Raw genomic sequence first — 20,972 nt, 5'->3', positions numbered from 1 at the left:
ATGAATGAAGTTCGTTGACTTCCACACTGAGAGACCTTAGCTTCCTACCCTAATTTATAAAGCGCAGGGGTGATGGGGGATAGTTCTGGCCCTGTAAAGCTGACCCCAGGAGCTGGAGAAGCTTTCTGCCCCACACCGAGAAGGGAAATCGTTCTAAAAGAACTTTATGCAAGATCCTAAGTGACAGCAGGTTCAAGACTGCAGTGGGAAGCCCCAGTCACCCCATCCTGCTGACACGTGGAGAACCATTCAGAACTTTTGAAAGTGTCCTGACCTGGGACAAGGGAAGGAGTTCAGTTGATAAAGGGCTTGCCTAACCTGCATGAAATCCTGGGCTCAACCCCCAGCACCATGTACACCAGGCAGCAGGAGGAGCAAGACTCCAAAATTATCCTTCTTAGCCACAGAACAAGTTTGAGGCTAGCCTGGGCTATAGGAGACACTGTCAAAAAGAAGAGAGCAAACGCTCCAACTCAACTAAGCTGGCCCACTTCTCATGCACCTCTTGGCTCTTTGCATGTCAGAGCATATGTATCTCATAAGAGCCTTCTGGCAAGTTCTTGCTCTTGGGCTGCTGAGTGGAGGCCAGAGTGGCTTGGATCTAGAGCTGGTCTTCAAGGCTCTTGAGCGTTAAGCTCTGGTTGCTCCTGAGTAACCCTGAAGGGCCCTCCACTCTTGGGCGGCTTCCAACCTGGACCGTTCTCCTTCCAGCCCCTTCTCTTTCAGTCAGGCAGGTGTCAGTTTGAGAACGTTTGGGATTTGGGGTAAATTATTTGCTCATAAAATGGGGGGGGGGTCACTCCTACTTCACGTGATTCAGTGCTCCCTCAGACAAGGTCATCATCAGGGAACAGCCAGCCAGACTGCCACGTCGGAATGCCAGAGACAGAATTAATAACAGTCTATCTTATTAACGGCCTGGCCTTCCACCATCGATCACATCAGAAGCGCCATGGCACATACAGTCCTGATTATGTGCACGGGGCAAGGCTCAGCAGAGCTCAAAAAGCCACTTAAACCTACACAGCAGTGACTCCTTCAAGCGGCCGAAATGTCCCCGAAACTAATAACCCCTGACAAAGCACCGCCAGGGAAAATTCCTTGCGGATTTGAGATTTTCACCCTCTTAAGCTCCTAACTCAATAAAGCAAGCAACAAATTAAATACTTTTATGAAAGTGACCCCTCCCCCACTCTCTTTGATGTATGATTAGCTCTTTAATGCCAGGGCATGGGGTCTGTAAGAGATGCCTTCAGGTGTCTTCTGTTACTCCACAGCGGCCCAGAATCCACTGGGATTTGCTGGCTCTTTGGTTCTGGAAACTTCTGAGACTTCTGGCTTTGCTGACATGGGTCCCACAGCCTGTTAGCTGGGAGGAATGCTAGCCATTCCTGAGATGGAGTGACAAATCCCAGGCAGGCCTGACCAAGCATGTCTACTTTTGTTTTTTCTGGTTGTTTGGTTTTGGTTGATTGGTTGTTTTGGGGTTTTTTGTTTGCTTGCTTGCTTGCTCCTTTAAGTTGTTGTTGGTCTTTTTAGTATTGTTTTTAGTTCACTTGTTTTTACTACAGGGTACCACTGTGTAGTCCTAATTTGCCTGGAGCTTGCTAAGGTGTTAACCAGGCTGGCCTTGAACTCGCAGAGATCAATCTGGTCTGCCTCAGGAGTGCCGGAATTGAAGGTACAAGCTGCCAGGGAAGAAGGCTGGGGCTTTGGCTGAGTACTCTCTCTGCCCAGGGAGGGGAGAAGGCAGCCTGTCTCTCTGGGCCTCCGAGAAGGTCGTTTTAAAGCTTTCTTCTCTAGTCACACACCTTGAGTAGAGGAGACTGCCTGGTGCAGACTGGGCTCAGACCCCTCCCTCTCAGAGCTGTCAAACCCCTCACAGTACTGCAGGCTGAGCTCTGGTCATCTGAAGGGTCCTTTCCCATCTTGTGAGCCCTAGTTAGTCGCTCCAAGCTCTGCAGTTGTCAGTATTTAGCTCCAACTCCAAAAGAATTGGCTTCGGCCCTGTGTCTTCCTCTGGAAGCCAAAACAGAGTCCCCAACGGGCTGGGGGTGGGGGGTTGGAGAGCTTGGGAGGGGATGGCTAATAGGCTTGGGAGAGCATAGCAAAGGCCTAGAGACCTCAAGCTGGAGGGTCAGACAGGCCTAGGGGGACCATCTAGACTTGACTTCCTGTATCTCTGGTCCTTGACAAACTAAATCCTTCTGTACCTCACCCCATCTATGAAGCCAGATTTCAGCTCTGCCCTTCTCAGGGTCATTGTGGGGCTTGAATGGGGTGAGCCTGCAGTCTTAGCACATTGGAGTTCAGTGAGTCATGGATGAGAAGAGGCTCTTGGGCCTGCATGGGGGGATTGGGTAGAACTGCAGGCTGTGGGCTGTGAACCTTATTGGTTGGGTCCTCCCTTAGGCCCACAGGACGTTATTCCTCTTAATGGTCCTTATTCCAGATGCCTCTGCATCAGAGAAGGGGCAAAAAGATCTGAGGGTGTGGAAATATCCTCTTCCCTTTGCCTAGCAACTATCCAGACTGTGGAGGGAGCCACCAGACTCCCGGTCAGAGTCCCATGCAGACCCTGTCCTGGGCACCACTGGGAGTTAGTTTATGTGTTTTTTACAAGGGTCAGGAATATCAGATATCCTGCAGAGCGAATATTTATACTACAATTCGTAACAGTAGGAAAATTACAGTTAAGAAGTAGCAGTGAAAATAATTTTATAGCTCTGGGTCACTACAACATGTATTAAAGGGTATTAAAGGGTCTCAGCATTAGTCATGTTAAGAACTACTGCTTTAGTGTCTAATTTCTCTCTATAGAAATTAGTTGATTTAATCCTAATTTGATCATGTTTTGTTTTGTTTCTTGAGACAGAGTCTCAGGCATTCCATGCCGGCCTTAAACAGACTACATAGTTGAGGAGGACCTTGAATGTCTGGTTTTCCTGCCTCCACATCCTCCATGCTGGGGTTCCAGTGGCGTGCTTCCACGACTGGAGTATTGGACTATGAAGACCTTGTGTGCTAGGCACTACTTTACCAACTGGTCCGCAGCCATGGCCTGGATTTTAATTTAATAAAATCAAAATGGTGGGGTTGGGGATTTAGCTCAGTGGTAGAGCGCTTGCCTAGCAAGCGCAAGGCCCTGGGTTCGGTCCCCAGCTCCGAAAAAAAGAATAGAAAAAAAAAATCAAAATGTTTTTTCCTGCATGGAGAGATGGCTCAGCGGGTCAAGTGTTTGCTGTTCAGGTGTGGGGACCAGATCTCCAGCACCATGTAAAAGCCAGGCAAGTGTGACATCTCAATTGTCTCAGGGGAGGGGAGGTAGAGCGAGCTGGAGAGCCAACCTGGCCAGACTAGCTGAATAGGTAAACTCTGGATACAAGAGAGAGACCCTAGCCCAGAGAGAGCAAAAGAAAAAAAAAGACTCCTGATCTCACACACACACACACACACACACACACACACACACACACACACACACACGTGTATGTGTGCCTCAAGACACTCACCTACACATATCTCACCTGGATAGAGGTTAAAATATTATTATTGTCAGGCAGTGGTGGCTCATGCCTTTAATCCCAGCACTTAGGAGGCAAAGGCAGATGGATCTTTGAGTTTAAGGCCAGTCTGATCTACAGAGTGAGTTCCAGGTCAGCCAAGGCTACACAGAGAAACCCTGTCTCAGAAAACAAAATGAAACAACACACACACGAAATTATTAGTTTTCCAGGAAGGAGGGGTGAACCTGGGCAAAAACTGAGATGCACACTTCCTGCTCTCAGCAGCCTTGAGGTCTCCCTGTTCCTGTCTTTCCCTCCCTGCTTCTTGGGTTTGGGAGAGAACATGCGACAACTAACCTGCTCTGTTTGGTTCAGAGATCCCTCTGTCTGAGTCATAGCACAAATGTTACTCAGACCCAACTCACTCCTGATTTCACCATGCAGCTCTACTAACCTTCTAGATGGATTTCCTCCTCCTTCTCCTTCCACATGTGGAGCTCTCTCTCCGTGTCCTCTTTTTGGGGCATGCAGATGCTTATGCGATGTGTGTATGAGTGTGTGTGTGAATGTGTGTGTGTGTGAATGTGTATGTGTGTGTGAGTGTGCACTGAGTGCATGTGTATGAGTCTGCATGTATACAAATGTGTATATGAGTGTGTGCATGTGTACATGTATGCAAGTGTGTATATGAGTGTGTGCATGTGTATATGTGTGTGGGTGTGTGTATGTGTGTGCATATGAGTGTGTGGGTGTGTATGTGTGTGCATGTATGTGTGTATGTTTGTGTTTGTGTGTGCATGTATGTGTGTATGAGTGTGTGCACATGTGTACACAAGTATGTATGTATGCGTGCATATGTATATATGTGTGAGTGTGTGTACATGAGTGAGTGTATATGTGTGCATGTGTGTATGAGTGTGTGTACATGAGTGTGTGCATGTGTGTATGTGTGTGCATGTGTGTATGCATATGAGTGTGTATACACGAATGTGTGTACGTGAATGTGTATGTGTGTGCATGTGTATATGTGTGTGCATGTGTGTATGAGTGTGTATACACGAGTGTGTGCATGTGTGTGTATGTGTGTGCATGTGTGTATGTGCATGAGTGTGTGTGCACACGAGTGTGTGTGTGTGTACATGAGTGTGTGTGTAGGCCTGAAGTTGCCTTCTGAAGTCTCCCTCTATTGCTCTCCATTCTATTTATTGAGGTAAACCTTAACCCAGAACTCAGCGCTCAGATTCTGGCTAGGCTAGGTCGTCTGTTTTCTGTCTCTGTCCCTTGTGTGCTGAGCTTACAGGTGACCTCTACTCCTGTCTGGCTTTTACATGGATTCTAGGGGCCCAAGCTCTGGTTCTCACACCTGCCCAGCTAGTACTTAATCCACTGAGCCAGCTCCTGACACCTTCCTGCTGTCTTCCATGGCTCCACCTCTGTGGTCCACTCTGCTTGTCCAAACTCTGCTGAGAATGACAAGCCTAGACCTTTCCCTGCCACTCAGACTTATGCCCCTTCTTCCTCCAGGAAGTCCTCCCTGTGTACTCCAGTAGGACTGAAACATTCCCTTCCACAGCATTTAGTTTAACCACTTGACATTAAAAAAAAATATATGACCTTATAGTCTTCCATTCCAGGGTCACTGGGTCACTATTCTCTCTCTCTCTCTCTCTCTCTCTCTCTCTCTCTCTCTCTCTCTCTCTCTGTATTTCTTCTCTCCCTCTCCGTGTGTGTGTGTGTGTGTGTGTGTGTGTTTATTCATGTGTGTGAGAGTGCACATGTGTGTGCAGGTATATATTTCAAGATGAGAGGACAAGTTCGTTTCTTGGTTCTGCCCACCATTTTTTAGAGAGACTAAAAAAGGCTGGCTGGTCACAGCTCCTGGAGTGGGCGTATCTTCATCCCTGGCTGCCATGGAGGTTATGATCCCACAGCACCACTGCCAGCTTACTTTACATGGTTTCTAGAGACAGAATTCAGGTCCCCATTTCTCCAAACAAGCATTCTGCTGACTGAGCTAGCCCGTCGGCTTTTGAGGTGTCTTTGACAGTAACAATCATTTATGTTTGCTCCTTATTGTTTGCAGTTCTAGATACCAAAAATGGCGGCTGGAAAGGTGCTTATCAATGGAGATGCTCCCTCACAGAACTCAAGCTGTGGCACCACTTTCCCACCAGGAGACTCAGCCCAGCCTGGGCCCCAGACACGCCCCCTCCATCCCGGGCCCCCCCTCACCTGGCTGATTCCTTCCACTCCATCTGGTCCCCATCATGCTGTAGAGTGTCCATCTCTGTGAAGAGGGTGGGGTTGGGAGCCTCATCTTCCTCCCCCAGGATGTCCTGTAGCTGCTCAGCAGCTGGAGACCCTGAGAAAATGAAGGAGTTGGGTTGGCAAGTGGCCAGCAGGGGGCAGGAGGACCCCAGGGCCCACAGGAACGGAGCAGGCACCCGGGCAAGGGTATTTCTCCATTCTCTAAGACTCAGACCATCTTCTGGGTCAGCTGAACTCTTGTCTCTTTGGACCAGATGCAGGTGTTAGTCGTTGAGGTGAGGAAGAATTTGATCTGTGTGTAGATTCCAGGGTCTTATTAGTGACAGTGAAGTCTGGGAAACGGCCAAAGGCACAGCAGCAGCGGGATCCGGGAACGGGGAGGTGAAATGAGGACCACCCTGACCCAGCTTCACTCCACACAAAAGCCTAGAACACTCTGTAGCTCCACTGGGTCCCAAGCCAGTCTGCGGTCATGAGGAGACCCCGTCCCGGGGAAGGCTGTGCAGCAGTGTCCTGTGGGCTTTCCACACTGTTTCCTTGATGTCTTGCCTCCTCGCCAGTGGCCTGCTAGAAGCCACCTCCTGCGCATCCCCCAGGAGGGCGCCTCTTTCTTCACTCCTTTCCACTCCCCCCCTCCCCACTGTCTAGTGGCTGCCTACTCTGCCAGGCATCGTACTGGGAAATGAAGCTGTGAAGATGAGCCACATGCTCTCTATGGCAAGGAAAGGAAATAAGCAATAATCAAATCCATAAACGACCATTTAGGGTAGTGGTGAGCGGGGGGGGGGGGGGGGGGGGAAAACAACCAACGGAAACAGGAAGCTATAGAGAGTATGCTGATCACAAAAGGCCCCTCTGAAAACGGCATTTGACTCGTGACTTGGACAACCCCGAAGGAAGTGTGCCTGAGTGCTATAGATGCCCCGTGGTTGGAATGTGCAGGGCAGTGTGGCAGCAGCACAGTGAGCCGGCCACAGGGACACCAAGAGCCCAAAGATGATCAGTGCCTTGACTGAAGGCATCCCTGGGCTCCTCTGTCTCCTTCCATGTCCTCTGTGTTTTCCAAACTATTCCTTCCTTGTCAGCCCCTGATTCAATCTTCCCCCAACTGTCCATAGACTAACCTCATGAAGCTTCCCATTTCTCTGAATCTCTTCAGTTTCTCCAACTTCTGCCTTCAATCATTTATCAGTTGGTCCTTCACTGCCAGTATATTGTAGAACTCTATTCAAACCTTCTAACCTCTCCACAGGCATTCAGCAGCACCCAGACAAGGACCCACTGAGACCATGCTCATCTTCCTGTCTGATGTGTCCGTCAGTCCCAGAGGTAGAGGCACCCTGTGCACCCTACCTGGACATGAGTCACACAGTTGCCACTTACACATGAGGTTGTGTCACAGACTTAGACAGCAGAAGAGCCTTCTTGCCCCTTACCACCAATCCCAGGATCCAGGCTTAGCACCCATGAAAGAAAGCCTCTGATTGTGGAACCTTTTGCTTGGCCTTGTCTGCATCCTTCCTGTGTCCTTCAGTGCCAGCCCTGACCTTTAGTCTTCTCTGTAATCTTCCTCAGCTTCTATCCCTTTTCTGCGAGGAAATAAAGCCATGCTAGGCTCTTCTCTAGTCTGTACCCTGCTGCCAACCACTCTCGGGCCAAAACAATCTTTCCCCTGCTCACCTTCCTCAGCATCTTGCTTAACAGCCCCTGCGGCCTCTACAGCCTCATCGCCTCAGGGCACCTCATCCAAGGCCAGGCAACATCCATGTCTGCTCTTTAAATATTCCTAGCAAGCTTCCAGTGGGCTTCCAGAACCACAGTGTTTTCTGAGTAGCACCCAGTCCACACAGGGTAGAAACAATTTTCCTAGGAAAAAAGTGCTAATAACCTCTGTGGATACAGATCCACAATGAACGTCATTGACTTAAACATATTTAAGTTTGAAATTTTCCTACGTTTTAAACTTATTTCACCAGTTTGTTGAATTTTTTTTCTTTAAAAAGAGTCATTTGAATAGGCATAGCACTTTAATCCTACCACCTGGGAGGCAGATACAGAGGGATCTCTTTGAGGTTGAAGCCAGCTTGGTCTTCTGTGTGAATTTCTGGAAAGCCAGGGCTACAAAGAGAGATCCCGTCTCATAAATAAATAAATAAATAAATAAATAAATAACCAACCAACCTAAAACAGAACAAAAAAATTCCTCATCATTTTCTCTTTTTTCCCTTCACATTGGGAGAAGATTCTGAGGAAACAAACCAATTCCCTAGGGGATCAGTACAATAGTTACTGCTCCGTTTTGGTTTTGTCTTGCTGGGAACGGGACCCAGGACCTGTTTGCTCTTAGCAAGCATTCCACCACTGGACTACGTCCCTATCCTGACAGCAGCTAAGGTGTAGATTCGCCCTTGTGGATTTCCAGTTGAAAAGTCTTGGGTGGCTCTTGATTGCCTAAAGTTCGGGGTTGGTGGTATGGTTCAAACCATCGCCAGCAATCTGGACCTAGCCTGGTGCGCCCTTTGCTCTGCTGCGCCCAAGCCCAGCCACATCAGATCACACACACAGGATGATGCCCTTCCTCGGGCCTCTGTCCCATATTTTGTAAATCTGCAATCTTCCACATCCTTCAAGGCCAGGGAAAGGTAAATAAATGGACAGATTCTTAGGAGATAGCAGATTAGAAAGCACAGGCGGGGCAGGGGTCTATGCGAGCACCAGCCCGTCTGGGCAGTACCTGCTCCCTGGAACAGCTGAGCGCTGGAGTCTCCGGTGGTTGGTGCTGCCTCTGGCCCCAGCCTGTTTCTGTGGCTGCTACCCTGGCTGCAGTCTCCTCCAGTATCCTCTTCCCCACAAAACAAACTCACTTTTGTTTCCAGTTAAGCAGCAAGGGAGGCGTGGAGGAGGAGGGCAGGAGAAGGACGAGAGGGAAGGAGGGGGATTGGGGCTTGAGAGAAAGAGCGATGCGTGTGAGAGATTTCTTGGAAATCCTGGGAGAAGCGAGCAAATGAGAAGAAAACGGGGCGGGGGGATCTGAGGTATGATGGTGAGAGGAGGCTTAGCGATGGAGCTCAAGCAGGAACTCGTGTGCTCCACAGCAGCAGGGTGGTGGCAGCTGAGGACTGTGAGGGAACCCTTAGAGCTGCCCCTCCTCCGCGCTCCCCACCCACTACCCTCCCCCGCCCCTGCCCCAACCTTCGGGACAGACCTGTAGGCTCCAGTAGAGCAGGGCACCTCTCCTCAGGCTCCTTTATAAAGGCTGAGGCAGGGAAGTAGGGTTTGTACACAACCCCCTAGGGCCTCCTTAAGATCTTAAGATTTTGGTGGCGGGTGAGCTGGCTGTAATAGCCTGGCAGGTCCTGTGCCTCGGCCAAGACAGCCTCAGCAACTGCTGAGAGTGGAGTGGAGTGGATGTTGGGTTGTTGGGGGCGGGAAGTGTTTGCTGAGGGCTCTACCTGGGGCTGGATTAGCTCTCTTCACAACTTTTAACCCAATTCCTGGACTTGCTGTTTGTACCCACTTCTACGACAAAATGACAAACGTTGTCACTGAGTGGATGTTTTCCGAGAGCCCATGGACAGAGGGAACTGGTTGGGGGGAGGGGGGGGAGTGGTGTATGAACCACACTGGGGAATTACTTTGTTCTCTGAGAAACTTCTAATCTGGGGTTTGGCTCAGCGAATGCTTACCACGTGCAAGGTTGAATGGAGGTCACAGAGGCTCTGAGGCAACAGTGCTACAAACTCAGGTGGTGAAGTGCAAGCCTTCAGTTCACAGATGAAAACGGGGAGACCTCAGAAAGCCCTGGTGTGGGTGAGCTGGATAGAGAGAGCTGGTGCCTCCTTCCACAGCGTGCCCCCTTCCCCAGGCTACATACTGACCCGTGACTGGGTCCTGACACATTTTCATTTGAGGTTAGAAGATCAAGCAGGGCCCTGTTTGAGATGGGGGTGAAGTGCAGCCGAGATGGGCCTCCAGGGGGCTGAGACACAGGATGAGTTTGAAGTCTAGAGCATCTGAGATCACAGACCAGCACACTGCTGCTGCTGTCGCCTCATTGAGGGGGTACAGGGTCTTGAACATGGGGCCAGCCCTCACTGAGCTAAATCTAGCTATGGAAGTCAGTCTAGCTCCAATCTGTGACACTCCTAGCTCAGGGATTACAGGTGTGCACCATGGTGCCTGGCTCCCACTGCCCATTTAAAGAAACAGAAACATGATCAGGTTCGTGTGGTGCACCCAGGAAAGTCACTATTGCAGAGACCCCAGCAGTGGACATCTCGGGGGGTGCCCTCACGGAGGGTCCTGGCCTTACAGATTACACCCCACTGTGAGAGTGCTCCCACACACACCCCTTGCCACCACTGAGTCCTACTGAAGCAGCCTGTACAGGACACAGTAAGTCAGAGACAGGGTCTACCTCAAAGCCCAAAGAAAGATTTCAAAAGGAACTGGAGAGACTAACATTGCAGAAGAGGCCAGAGCTGGGTTCATCTCCTGATGCTAGAAATTATTAACAGTGTTGTTTCGGCAATGCAGTAACCTCCCTAAGACTCAGTTTCCCTACTAATGAAGTAGAAATTATGACACACTTCTCTGAATTCTGGCAGAGAATAACTGAAACAATCCAAGTAATGTGGCCAGCATTCACCAGTCCCTCAAGTGATACTCCGACCATCGTGCTTCTGGCTGTGACCAGCTTCCTATTACCAGCCTGCTCCCACCCTGAACATACCAGGGACCCAATCCTTTTCAGTGTCAAACCCTGCCTCTGCCACTTCTGTGTATTCCCCAGCCTTCTGCTGGGGCCCTTCCCTACCACAGCCCCTCCTTCCTGCCCACTCAAGGTCTAGCTCTCCACATGTTGGACCACTGCATCAGGGCTTCCCTAAGGTACTGTGGCCCAGTGTACATAGTATGCCATGAGCTAGCTTTCTTTCCTCATGAGAAACGCCACGAGTAATAGCCCCTCTGGTCTATTCTGCAAAAGGTAATACTGTGGGCCCAAGAATTGAAACAGATTCAGACAAGCTAGGGACAGTGGAATGCATCTGTAGTTCTAGCACTTGGGAGGTTGAAGCAGGAGGCTCAGGAGCTTAAGACTAGCCTCAACTACAAAGTGAATTCAGGGCTAGCCTGGGCTATAGGAGATCCTGTTTTACAAAAAAAGAAGAAAGAAAGAAAGAAAGAAAGAAAGAAAGAAAGAAAGAAGAAAGGAAGAAAGAAAGAAAGGAAGAGAGAAACAGAAGAAAAGGAAGAATAGGGAAGGAATAATGTGAGGAGAAAGAAAGGAAGAGGAGAGGAAAGAGAGAACACAAGAAGGGGAAGGAGAGGAGGAGGAAAGGATTGGGTTCGGAGGGGAAATGTGTGTGGCAGGACTAAGCTTATGCAAGTACACAGAGTGAGTTTTTTTTTTTTTTAATGGAGGTGCACAGGTGAAGACTGCCTGCTCATTGCTTGGTCAGAGGACAGGATGATCTGGGGACCGGAACCCCACCCGCACCCACCACCTGCCAAGGAGCAAGGCTTCAGAACCCCAGGAAAAAGTCAGTGACTTCAGGCTCCAAGGGAGCCTTTCTTGTTTCCCCTCCCCCTCAGCTTTGCAAGGTCAGGGTCTGACCCACTTCCACAGCATTGCTGTCTGCTGACCCGGGGCTTACACAGCATGGGCACTCAGTAAATAGTTTCTGGGTGAGTGAATTTGACTAACACTCGAGCACATCAGCGAGGGATTAGCTGCCACAAGAAAGGAGCTAAGAGTCTGAGACCCAAGGGACAGGAGGCAGGAGTGGAGTTGCAGGGGATGCCTCCTGCTTCCAGCAGGGCAGAGCCACAGAGTAGAGGGGAGTGGGAGCCAAAGCCGGGGGTGGGGGTGCCAGGGTGATTCTTGACAAGTGTATGAAGTGAGTGTTTCAGGGAGGCCTTGAGCGACCCATGCCCTGGTTTCATGACTGATAAATTCTTTTCTTGAAGTGGTACATAAACTCCAGATGTGTTGTTCTCTAAAGCAGGAGAGGAGAACCTGCCAGTTTGTGCTCACAGGAGTCCCTCCTGTAGAAGATGGCTTTGGAGACGTCAGCCCAGCCTGTTTCCTACCCCCCGAAGGACTTAAGTCGCTGGCTATAACCTGTGAGGTGGGGAGTAGTTAATTAAACATCTGGTCCGTGTCCGGGAAGCTTGAGCTGGGTCTCTCAGCTAACTGGCCTTCCCTAATGAATCCTGGGGGATGTGAACTCAAAGCTGGGAAACTGAGGGTGCAGGCAGAGGGAAGAATGAATAGAACTGCCACAGAGCTACTGGGGAAGCCATGCAGCCTAGAGAGGGGACGCAAGGTCGCTGCACCCTCCAAGCCTGACTGTTCCTTCTGCCTTGAGTAGAGACTCTTCTGCCCTTAGATGGAGGCCCATACACACCTCCCTGGCCGAGACCCAACTCTTAGAAGTCTCTCCTTCCTCCCACTGTTTCTCTCTCTCTCTTGAGACTTAGCTGCCCACTGAAGCTGATCTCTTGTAGATGAACTGTACTCTAAAGTAAGCAAGGTATGAGCAGACCCTCTCCTCCAGAGCACACTCTAGCCCCAGGGTATAGGAGGTCACTCAGGACTGGTGCTTGTCAGAAATGCAGACCACAGCAGAAACCTACCACAGTTCGTCTTAACTGACATAGAAATTATGACCATTTCTGTCCTCATTGGATCTGCTGACCTACATGAGTGTAGTAAGCACAAAGCCCTGGTCCCCAAGAGGTTATTTCTTGAAACGCCTGATGTTGAGACTCTCTCCCCACTGCTGAGCCTGCCTGGTGTCGGCAGCCTCGCGGTTTATACTGAACACAGAGTCTGCTCACCGGTCTCATGTCTCAATGTATTGCTGACTAAGCAGTTTTTGTGCCTCATCTACTTCCCCGTTTTCTGTGTCAGGAACTTTCCACTGCTGACGCTTTGACTTCTTAGTTATTTTTTACCCTGCCTGTTCAGGGTATTTAAGCCTAATTCAATAAAGCTTGGGTGGCATTCTCCTAAAACTGAATGACCCGTGTCTGTGTTGTCTTTCAATCCCCCAGGCCTCTGCCCTTACTCTGGTGATCATGGCAACTCGGGTGTTGTCAGTCTGAGGCATTCTCACATCTGGGCACAGGGGACAGATAGCTCAGTAGTTAAGAGTGCTTGTTTCTCTTGCAGAAAGCCTGGGCCAGTTCTCAGCACACATATTAAGTAGCTCACAACTGCCTGTCACTCCAGTTCTGGGAGGTTGGACACCCTCTTCTGGCTTGAGTGGGCACCTGCACATACATGGCCCTCATACATACCCTCAGGCACACATGCATATACATAAAGTAAAAATAAATAAGTCTTTTTTTTTAAAAGGAAAGAAAAGTCACATAGACCTAGTATAGTGATTCGTGTCTATAACCTCATCACTTGGAAGTCTGAGACAGGAGGATTGCTATGAGTCCAGGCCAGTTTAGACCACAGTGATTCTGTTAGTTTAAGGGGTAGGTTGGTCATTTCATGTGAGTACTATGCCAATGGGGCGACTAATGAAACTTTGTTTCAGTCTCTCCACTTCCCCTCTCTCCACTAGGGACTCTGTGGGGTGGCAGTGAACTGACTTGTAACACACAGTTACAATGGAAACAATCTCTCTCTCTCTCTCTCTCTCTCTCTCTCTCTCTCTCTCTCTCTCTCTCTCTGTCCAATCCCACCCAAGCATGTTTCTAATACTATGGGATAACTCTATATATGAAATTCTAGGGTGTGGAGAGCCTTCTAAAAAGCCCTACGATTGTGCTGGGGAGATGGCTCAGCAGTTAAGAGTGTGCACTGTTCTTGCAGAGGACTCAAGCTCATTCCCAGCACCCACATCGGGTGGCTCAACCACCGTTAACTCCAGGAAATTGGACACCCTCTTCTGGACTCCACAAGCTCCTGAACTCACATGCATATGCCCCTATGTATTCACACATAAACACATAATTCAAAATAAAAATGTTATGAATAATGCGAATAGTTAGAACAAGATGTCCCAGGGAATCAGTAGAAGATGGGAGGGAGCCAATGGGCTGTGAGATGGCTCCTGTGGGTGTGGGAGCTTGATTTCAATCCCTGAGGCACACATGGTGGGAAAAGCCCTCCCCCCACATTTGGGTGCTAAAACAAACAAACAAACAAACAAACACCACAAAGATTGGAGCCAAACAGGGATGGGACAGTGTGGAGAAAGAAAAACAGGTCTTGGAGAGCCACTTTGACCATGCTCTGAAGAACGGAGCCAGCAGAGCCAGACAAGAAATGGCTGCCTTCCCAACAGTGCTTTAGGACGGCACCAGGCAGGTCCTGGTGTGTTTGGGGGTAGGACAACGTTGGCCCAGGCTTATTTAAAAAGTCCCCCAGCCTTTCTTTCTGAGTTCCCTAAGCCACTCTGCTCCTCAGGGGAGGGGAAGGGCATCAATCTCAATGTGAGGTCAGGGAGCTAGCCCAGTAAGGAGGCCTGTAGTGAGGAGTAACCCCACCTGGAGGGAAACCACCGCCTTCATCAGTGTCACCTGTTCTGGAGACCTAAAACGGTAAAAAAGTAATTCACTGTCACAGCCGCCAATCATAATCCAAGATGTGCAAATGCCACTGGCTGTCCTCAGTGTTTGGTTTAGTGAATTCCAACACAGCCTAGTAAATTCATTATCATTTAAAAGTGGATCGATCGTTTGCGGCTAAGCTAAGAGGGAGAGAGAAGCAAGCAATTAAGGACACATGAGGGAAGTAAGGTGGGTTAGAAGTGCAGGATGATGGTCTCAGAGAAACTTCCAGAAACCACTAGGCAGGAGGCTGGGGTCTGACAAACCTCACCCAGAGGGTGGGAGCTTACCATATGCAATAGGCCAGGTAGCAGAAAGGAAGGCTGGAAACCCGGAGAAGCCAGGTATGCAAATGAGAGAAAAAGGCGGACACTATGCATAAAGGGTCACAACCTTCCAGACACAGTATCCTTGAACTTCTAAGCTTCCTCCCTCTCCTGTCCACTTCCTGTCTCGGAAGCGTATGCCTTCCTTCTTAATAAACTGCCCCTGCACTGTTCCTCTCCACTCGTTCCTGTCCAGGTTTTTCAGGGACTTAAAAACCTGAGCCTCTCAGCAGATGCCCACTGGACTCACACCCACCAACAACAGCTGCGGAATAGTTTATTTTGCCTTCATGTATGTTAGGGCATGATGTTCATGCGGTGCCCGCAGGGGCCATAGTGGCGTGTTGCATCACCTGGATCTAAAGGTACAGATGCTTGCGAGCCACCATGTGGATGCTGGGAATCAAACTCCACCTTTCCAACATTCGCTAGAGGGTTTTTAAGAATGGGGTTTCTAGGGGCTGGGGATTTAGCTCAGTGGTAGAGCGCTTGCCTAGGAAGCGCAAGGCCCTGGGTTCGGTCCCCAGCTCCGGAAAAAAGAAAAAAAAAAAAGAATGGGGTTTCTAGTATCTCATTTTTTTTTTTTTTTGTTCTTTTTTTTCGGAGCTGGGGACCGAACCCAGGGCCTTGCGCTTCCTAGGCAAGCGCTCTACCACTGAGCTAAATCCCCAACCCCCTAGTATCTCATTTTTAAAGCTGAGTCTCACAGGGGCTGGAGAAATGTCTCCCTTCCCCCTTCTCTCTTCTTCCTTCATTCCCTCCGAATCCAAAGTTGAGAAAGCTGTCCCATTTTAAAGATTCAGGCTCTAAACGAATCCCACTTTTCAGGCTCAGTGGTTAGGAGAACTTGCTCCTCTTCCAGAGAACCTGAGTTTGGAAGCTAAGTTCAGTTACCAACACTGGAATATGGCCGGCAGCTCACAACTGTCCATAAATCTAGCTCTGGAGAATCTGATCACATGCAGAGCCACATAATTAAAAACAATAAAATGAATCTTTTAGAAGGGAAACCTTTGCTGGGTCACTTTCTGTCATTTTGACGCAAGAGAAGGTTATTTGAGAGGAGGAAACCTCAATTAAGAAAAGGCCTCCATGGGGCTGGGGATTTAGCTCAGTGGTAGAGCGCTTACCTAGGAAGCGCAAGGCCCTGGGTTCAGTCCCCAGCTCCGAAAAAAAAAAGAAAAGAAAAGAAAAAGAAAAGGCCTCCATGGGCCTGGAGAGAGGCCTCAGCCGTTGGGAGCATTGTGTGTTCTTCCAGGGGACCCAGGTTTAGTTCCCAGCACCCACATAGCAGCTCACAACTGTCTGAAGCCCCATTTCCAGAGGACCAGGCACCCTCACACAGACAAACATCCAAACAAAAATGTCAATGCACATAAATGTAAAACTTTCTTAAAAAGAAAAGAAAATGCCTCCATAATCCAAGTTGTAGGAAGGCCTGGAAGGCACTTTCTTAATTAGTGATTGATGGGAGGGGGGCCCAGCCCATTGTGGGTGGTGTCATCCCTGGGCAGTTGGTCCTGGGTTCTATAAGAAAGCAGGCTGAGCGAGATAGGAGTAGCAAGTCAGTAAGCAGCACCCCTCCATGGCCTCTGCACCAGTTCCTGTGACCAGATTCCTGCCCCCAGTGCTTTTGATGATGAACTGTTCTATGGAACTGTGAATGAAACAAACCCTTTCCTCTCCATCTTGCCTTTTGGTCATGGTGTTTCAATGCCGCAATAGTGATCCCTACTTAGACAAACCCAGCTATCTTTGTGTATATATTTGAAGCAGCCTGCTTCAGAGACTCCTGGGTAAAAGAGATGTAGAAAGAAATTAGTTCTCCACCTTTGCTCTTCCTCATCAGAAATGAAGACCGAGGGCTGGGGGTGTAGCTCAGTTGGTAGAGTGCCTGCCTGGTATGCACAAAGCCCTGGTCTGATCTCTGGTCCCACTGCTAGTGCAGCTCCCTGAGTCCCAGCATTTGGGAGGCAGAAGAGGGAGGATCAAGAGTTCAAGGCCGGGCTGCTATACATAGCAAGTTAGGTCCAGTCTGGGATACATAAGACCCTGTCAGAAGGGGTTGGGAGGGCAGAGACAGAGACAGAGACAGAGACAGAGACAGAGACAGAGACAGAGACAGAGAGGTCATAGGAAAGGAGAAAGAGGAAGGAGAGAAAGAAAGAAAGGCAACACAAAAGGCTTCTTGATCCCAAAGCCTTGGAATTCTGTGAGACACACAGTGTTTGTGTGTGTGTGTGTGTGTGTGTGTGTGTGTGTGTGTGTGTGTGTGAACAGGTGCATTCCTGGTGCCTACAAAGGCAGAAAGAGGGTATTGAATACCCTGGGACTGGAGTTACAGACAGCTGAGAGCAGCCGTGTGGGCATGGGGAATCAAACCCAGGTCCTCTGAAAGAGTAGCCAGTGTTCCTATTGGCTGAGCCATCTCATTAGCCCCAGTTTTTATTTTCATTTTTAAATGGCTTTATAACAGTTCAATATCCAGTAAGTAGAAGTGAGCTTCAGTGTTTTTTCTTGAGCCTCCCATCAGAAGTTTGTAAACATCGCAGCAGCAGCAGCGAAGCTGTCCAAGCCAACAAAATGTCTGTTCATAGAGGCGAAAGTCCTGGGCTCTGTGCCCTCAGTGTGAGTCAGTGTGTGTAAGTGCACTGTGGGAGAGCCAGGCACAGTGGACTGGGTCTTCATCTCAATTGGTAACCCCTGGCAGTCTGGTGTGACCAGCCACCCAGTTCACTTGGAACAGACACGATTTTAGCCCTGGAAGACCGCCTCCCTCATCCTTGAAGTACCTCCATGCTGAGAACACAGAGGCAGTTGGCCTTCCTCCATTGCCTGTCACCTACGGATGAGGTACTAGATGCTGGGACATCCCAGCTTGGGCCTGGGTCAAGCTCTCATTAGCTGCTGATTGGAGTGGAGATGGATTCATGCATTCACGAATAATGCTCCTAAGGCTCTTACTTCTGCACTATCTCAAGAGATTCTCTAATGACAAAAATATAGCGGCTGTGTTCTCATGCTAATTATGTTACCCACAACCTGTTTGCCATGTCTGAATGTAGGACTAAAGGAAGTCTGTCTCTAGAGGGTTTTGACTGGTCAATAAAGTTACCAGCAGCCAATGGCTGGGCAGGGAAACAGAGTCAGGACTCTTAGGATTCCCTGGAAGGGACTGAGGAAGGAGGAAGAGGGGATTCTGCCATAACAAGGGTGTAGGAGACTGACCATGCCAGAAAGGTGCAGGAGGGAGAGACAGCCGACAAGTAGGTGCAGGGGGAAAGCAGCCCCAGGTGAGCTTCCCAGCAGGGCAGCAAAAACAGAATACAGATTTAGAAAGTATTAACTCAGGGGTATCTGAGGGGAGAATGGGTTAGCTGTGGGTAAGTTTGGGAGTGGCGAAGTCATTGAACAGCTTAGGGCATATTAAAAATAAGGCTAGGAGTGTGTGTGTGTGTGTGTGTGTGTGTGTGTGTGTGTGTGTGTGTCTTTCATTCATGAAGCAAAAACATTTGGGTGGGCGTAGAGGAGGCATCTACTGGGGACTTTAGAGGGGTTTAATCAATTACCCCTTCATATAACACTTATTTCCAGGGCCGAAAACACATCTCTTATCCATGCTCTGTGGCTTGAAGGCTCTAAGCGTGACACAGTCTAGGCTCAAAAGCAGCCTGAGCAACTTATAAGAATTGAGTTCCGAGGGACTGGGGATTTAGCTCAGTGGTAGAGCGCTTGCCTAGCAAGCGCAAGGCCCTGGGTTCAGTCCCCAGCTCCGAAAAAAAAGAAAAGGAAAAAAAAAAAAGAATTGAGTTCCGAAATTATGTTGACATTGAGAGAGGGATTGGTAATAAAGAAGAAAAAGTGGGGAGAGAGGGAGAGAATATGATACTATTTCCATTTATTCCCTACCAGCCTATCTCTTTCACCATAGGCCAATTGGGCTACTTGGAAGGCTCTAATTTTCACCCCGTGTCCAGCATGGTGGCTGACCACTGACAATATCATTCACGTGCTTTGGCGTCTATAGGGAATTTCTCAGCTTCGCTGATTACAGGCTGGATTATGCTTTGTGTCTTTGAACTTTGGTCTCCTGAACCTGGAATAAATATGGGATACAGCCCTCTCTCTCGGGGTAAGGTGAGGATTAACGAAGGTACTGCCTGTTCCGAACTGTATCGCAGAACTACATCGACTCACAACAGCACAGTACTGACAAGCAAGGAGAACAAATGGAAGCTCGTGCAGAGCCATGGACCAGAGAAGAAAGGACAGGCTGCAAGTGAACCCATGCACATGTGGTCAGCTGGGACCTGACAAGGGTAGCACGAATGTACAATGGGGAAAGAGCGGCTACTTTATTGGTCAGTGTTGGTAAACAATGGATATTCTTATGTAAAAGAGTGAAATCAGACACTCACCTTCTGCCATCCACAAGAACTAACTCAAAATCCATTAAACACTCCAGACTAAGACTTCCAAGCCAGTGGCAGGAAGGATGTTTCAGTAGTCAAAGCCATTAGCTTCCAAGCCTGAGGACCTAAGTTTGATCCTTGTTCCCCCATGGTGGAAAGAGAGAGCTGGCTCCCACAAATTGTCCTTTGAACGCCACATTTTCACCACAACACAAACCTCCACCCACAAAATAAGTGTAAACATACTTTAAAAAAATTTTCAGACCACAAAACTCCCTTCTAAAATGGAGGTCTTTGACAAAAGTCCTGTTGGTGATTTTTGGTTTTGGGGTTTTTTTTTTTGTTTGTTTGTTTATTTGTTTTTTGATTTGCCACCAACACCACAAAAGCCAGTGGATGAGGCAGCATTAGATGAAGGAGGCCAGCTAAACCTCAGTCTGATGAAGGTTCCTCCCAGTGCTGGGCTTCCAAGCACATGACCACTATGCCTAGGTCACATGGTGCTAGGCATCAAACCCAGAGCTTCCTGTGCGCTAGGCAAGTGCTCTGAGTCATAGCTCCAGCCCAGAGCACAGTTCCCAACAGCACCACAGACAGATGGACAGGAGCCTCAGCTCAGCTGTGTCAGTGAGAGGGAGGCAGTAATGGATCCCTGAGAGTCAACGCTGAAGCCACCCGTATTCTTCAGAGAAATCCCTACCTGGCCACACTGTACCCACCCACAGGTTGGCTCTCCAGCGCATGCCCTTGAAGGAACTTACGAATCCTTTTGGTAAAATCCACGGAGCCTCCCAGGCTGCTGGCCTTGATCCCGTCTGGACCAGCCAGGTCCTGCTGAGATTTGTCCGGTTGCAGGGACCACTGGACTCTTTGCAGACCTGAAAGATGTCCCTTTGAGTCACTTTTTCTTTGAGAGTAACCGGGGACTGGAAAGCCAATATGTATTGAAGGGAAATCTGTGGAAACAGCACAAAGAAGAAGGGTCTGTGATTCAACTGGTAGCAGAGGCAGCTTCAGAAGCAGTATGGAGGACGTGGGGTGCCTGGATGGAGCCAAAATCCTGCGGCTTGGGAAGACAGGATTCCACCCGTGAACCAGCACAGCGGGTGCTGGGAGGAAGGTTCTGTTAGAATGCACAGGTCCCCATCTCTCATTCTTGCCACTCCACAGCAAGGATGACAAGCAAGCCCAGGGAAATAAGTCCAACTTTAAAGTTTGAAGCATGGTGTCTATTGAACGCTTCTGCTTACCCATCATTATAAAACCAAACCGTCCTGGCTCAGAAGTAATTATCACATGCTGCTCTCATAGAAGACCTGAGTTTGTTTCTGACACCCATCCTAGACCGTTCACAACGACCTGCCTGCACCTTCAGCTCTAGGGGGCCTGATACCCTCCTCAGGACTCCGAGGCACCTGTTCTCACATGTGCACATAACTACATACAGACACATTTTATTTTTAAAATCACATCACACCACTGCTAAGTCAGGGACTTACCACAGACTTCAGGGCCTCCAAGACAGAAAGAAATTCTGCTCCAACAGGAAGAGCTCCATAACTGCCTCATGCAGGTTCTAACAGAGCTGCTGCCTCAGAGTGTTCTAAATGTTGGCCTCTGTCATTGATCATAGCTGGGAGCGCTGGTCAATTCAGTGGCTTTACATTGGGGAAAACACTGCCTTAATCCACTCACACAAAATGCCAAGCCATGCAGTCCCTAGAGACTGCATGTTCAGTTCAGTCTTTTAATATGAGGACATGACACTGTCAACTTCTCAAAAACTGCAAAATTGAGTATATATATATATATATATATATATATATATGATGGCCTCCATATCGTTTATTCAGGCAAGCGCTCTGACTTGAGCCCAGAGCAGGATGACG

General features: G+C 49.0%; 1 protein-coding gene across 14 annotated transcripts in view; it reads right to left on the bottom strand.

Moving 5' to 3' along the window:
• Slc4a5 (solute carrier family 4 member 5) overlaps positions 1 to 20,972 on the bottom strand; it is a 100,453-nt gene that overhangs the window by 59,318 nt on the left and 20,163 nt on the right. For 10 of the 14 annotated variants that reach the window (XM_087656678.1, XM_087656668.1, XM_087656672.1 and 7 more), the window contains 2 exon segments: positions 19,845 to 20,039; positions 5,739 to 5,868 (listed from right to left, as the gene is read on the bottom strand). In XM_087656678.1, the coding sequence (XP_087512804.1) occupies positions 5,739 to 5,868; positions 19,845 to 20,039 (325 nt within the window). 14 annotated transcript variants of the gene reach the window in all.

This window comes from Rattus norvegicus, chromosome 4, assembly GCF_021556685.1.
Source record: "Rattus norvegicus strain SHRSP/BbbUtx chromosome 4, alternate assembly SHRSP_T2T, whole genome shotgun sequence".
Classification (NCBI taxonomy): domain Eukaryota; kingdom Metazoa; phylum Chordata; class Mammalia; order Rodentia; family Muridae; genus Rattus; species Rattus norvegicus.
The sequence above is the reverse complement of the archived record's forward strand: the minus strand, read 5'-3'. Positions and strand labels throughout refer to the sequence as shown.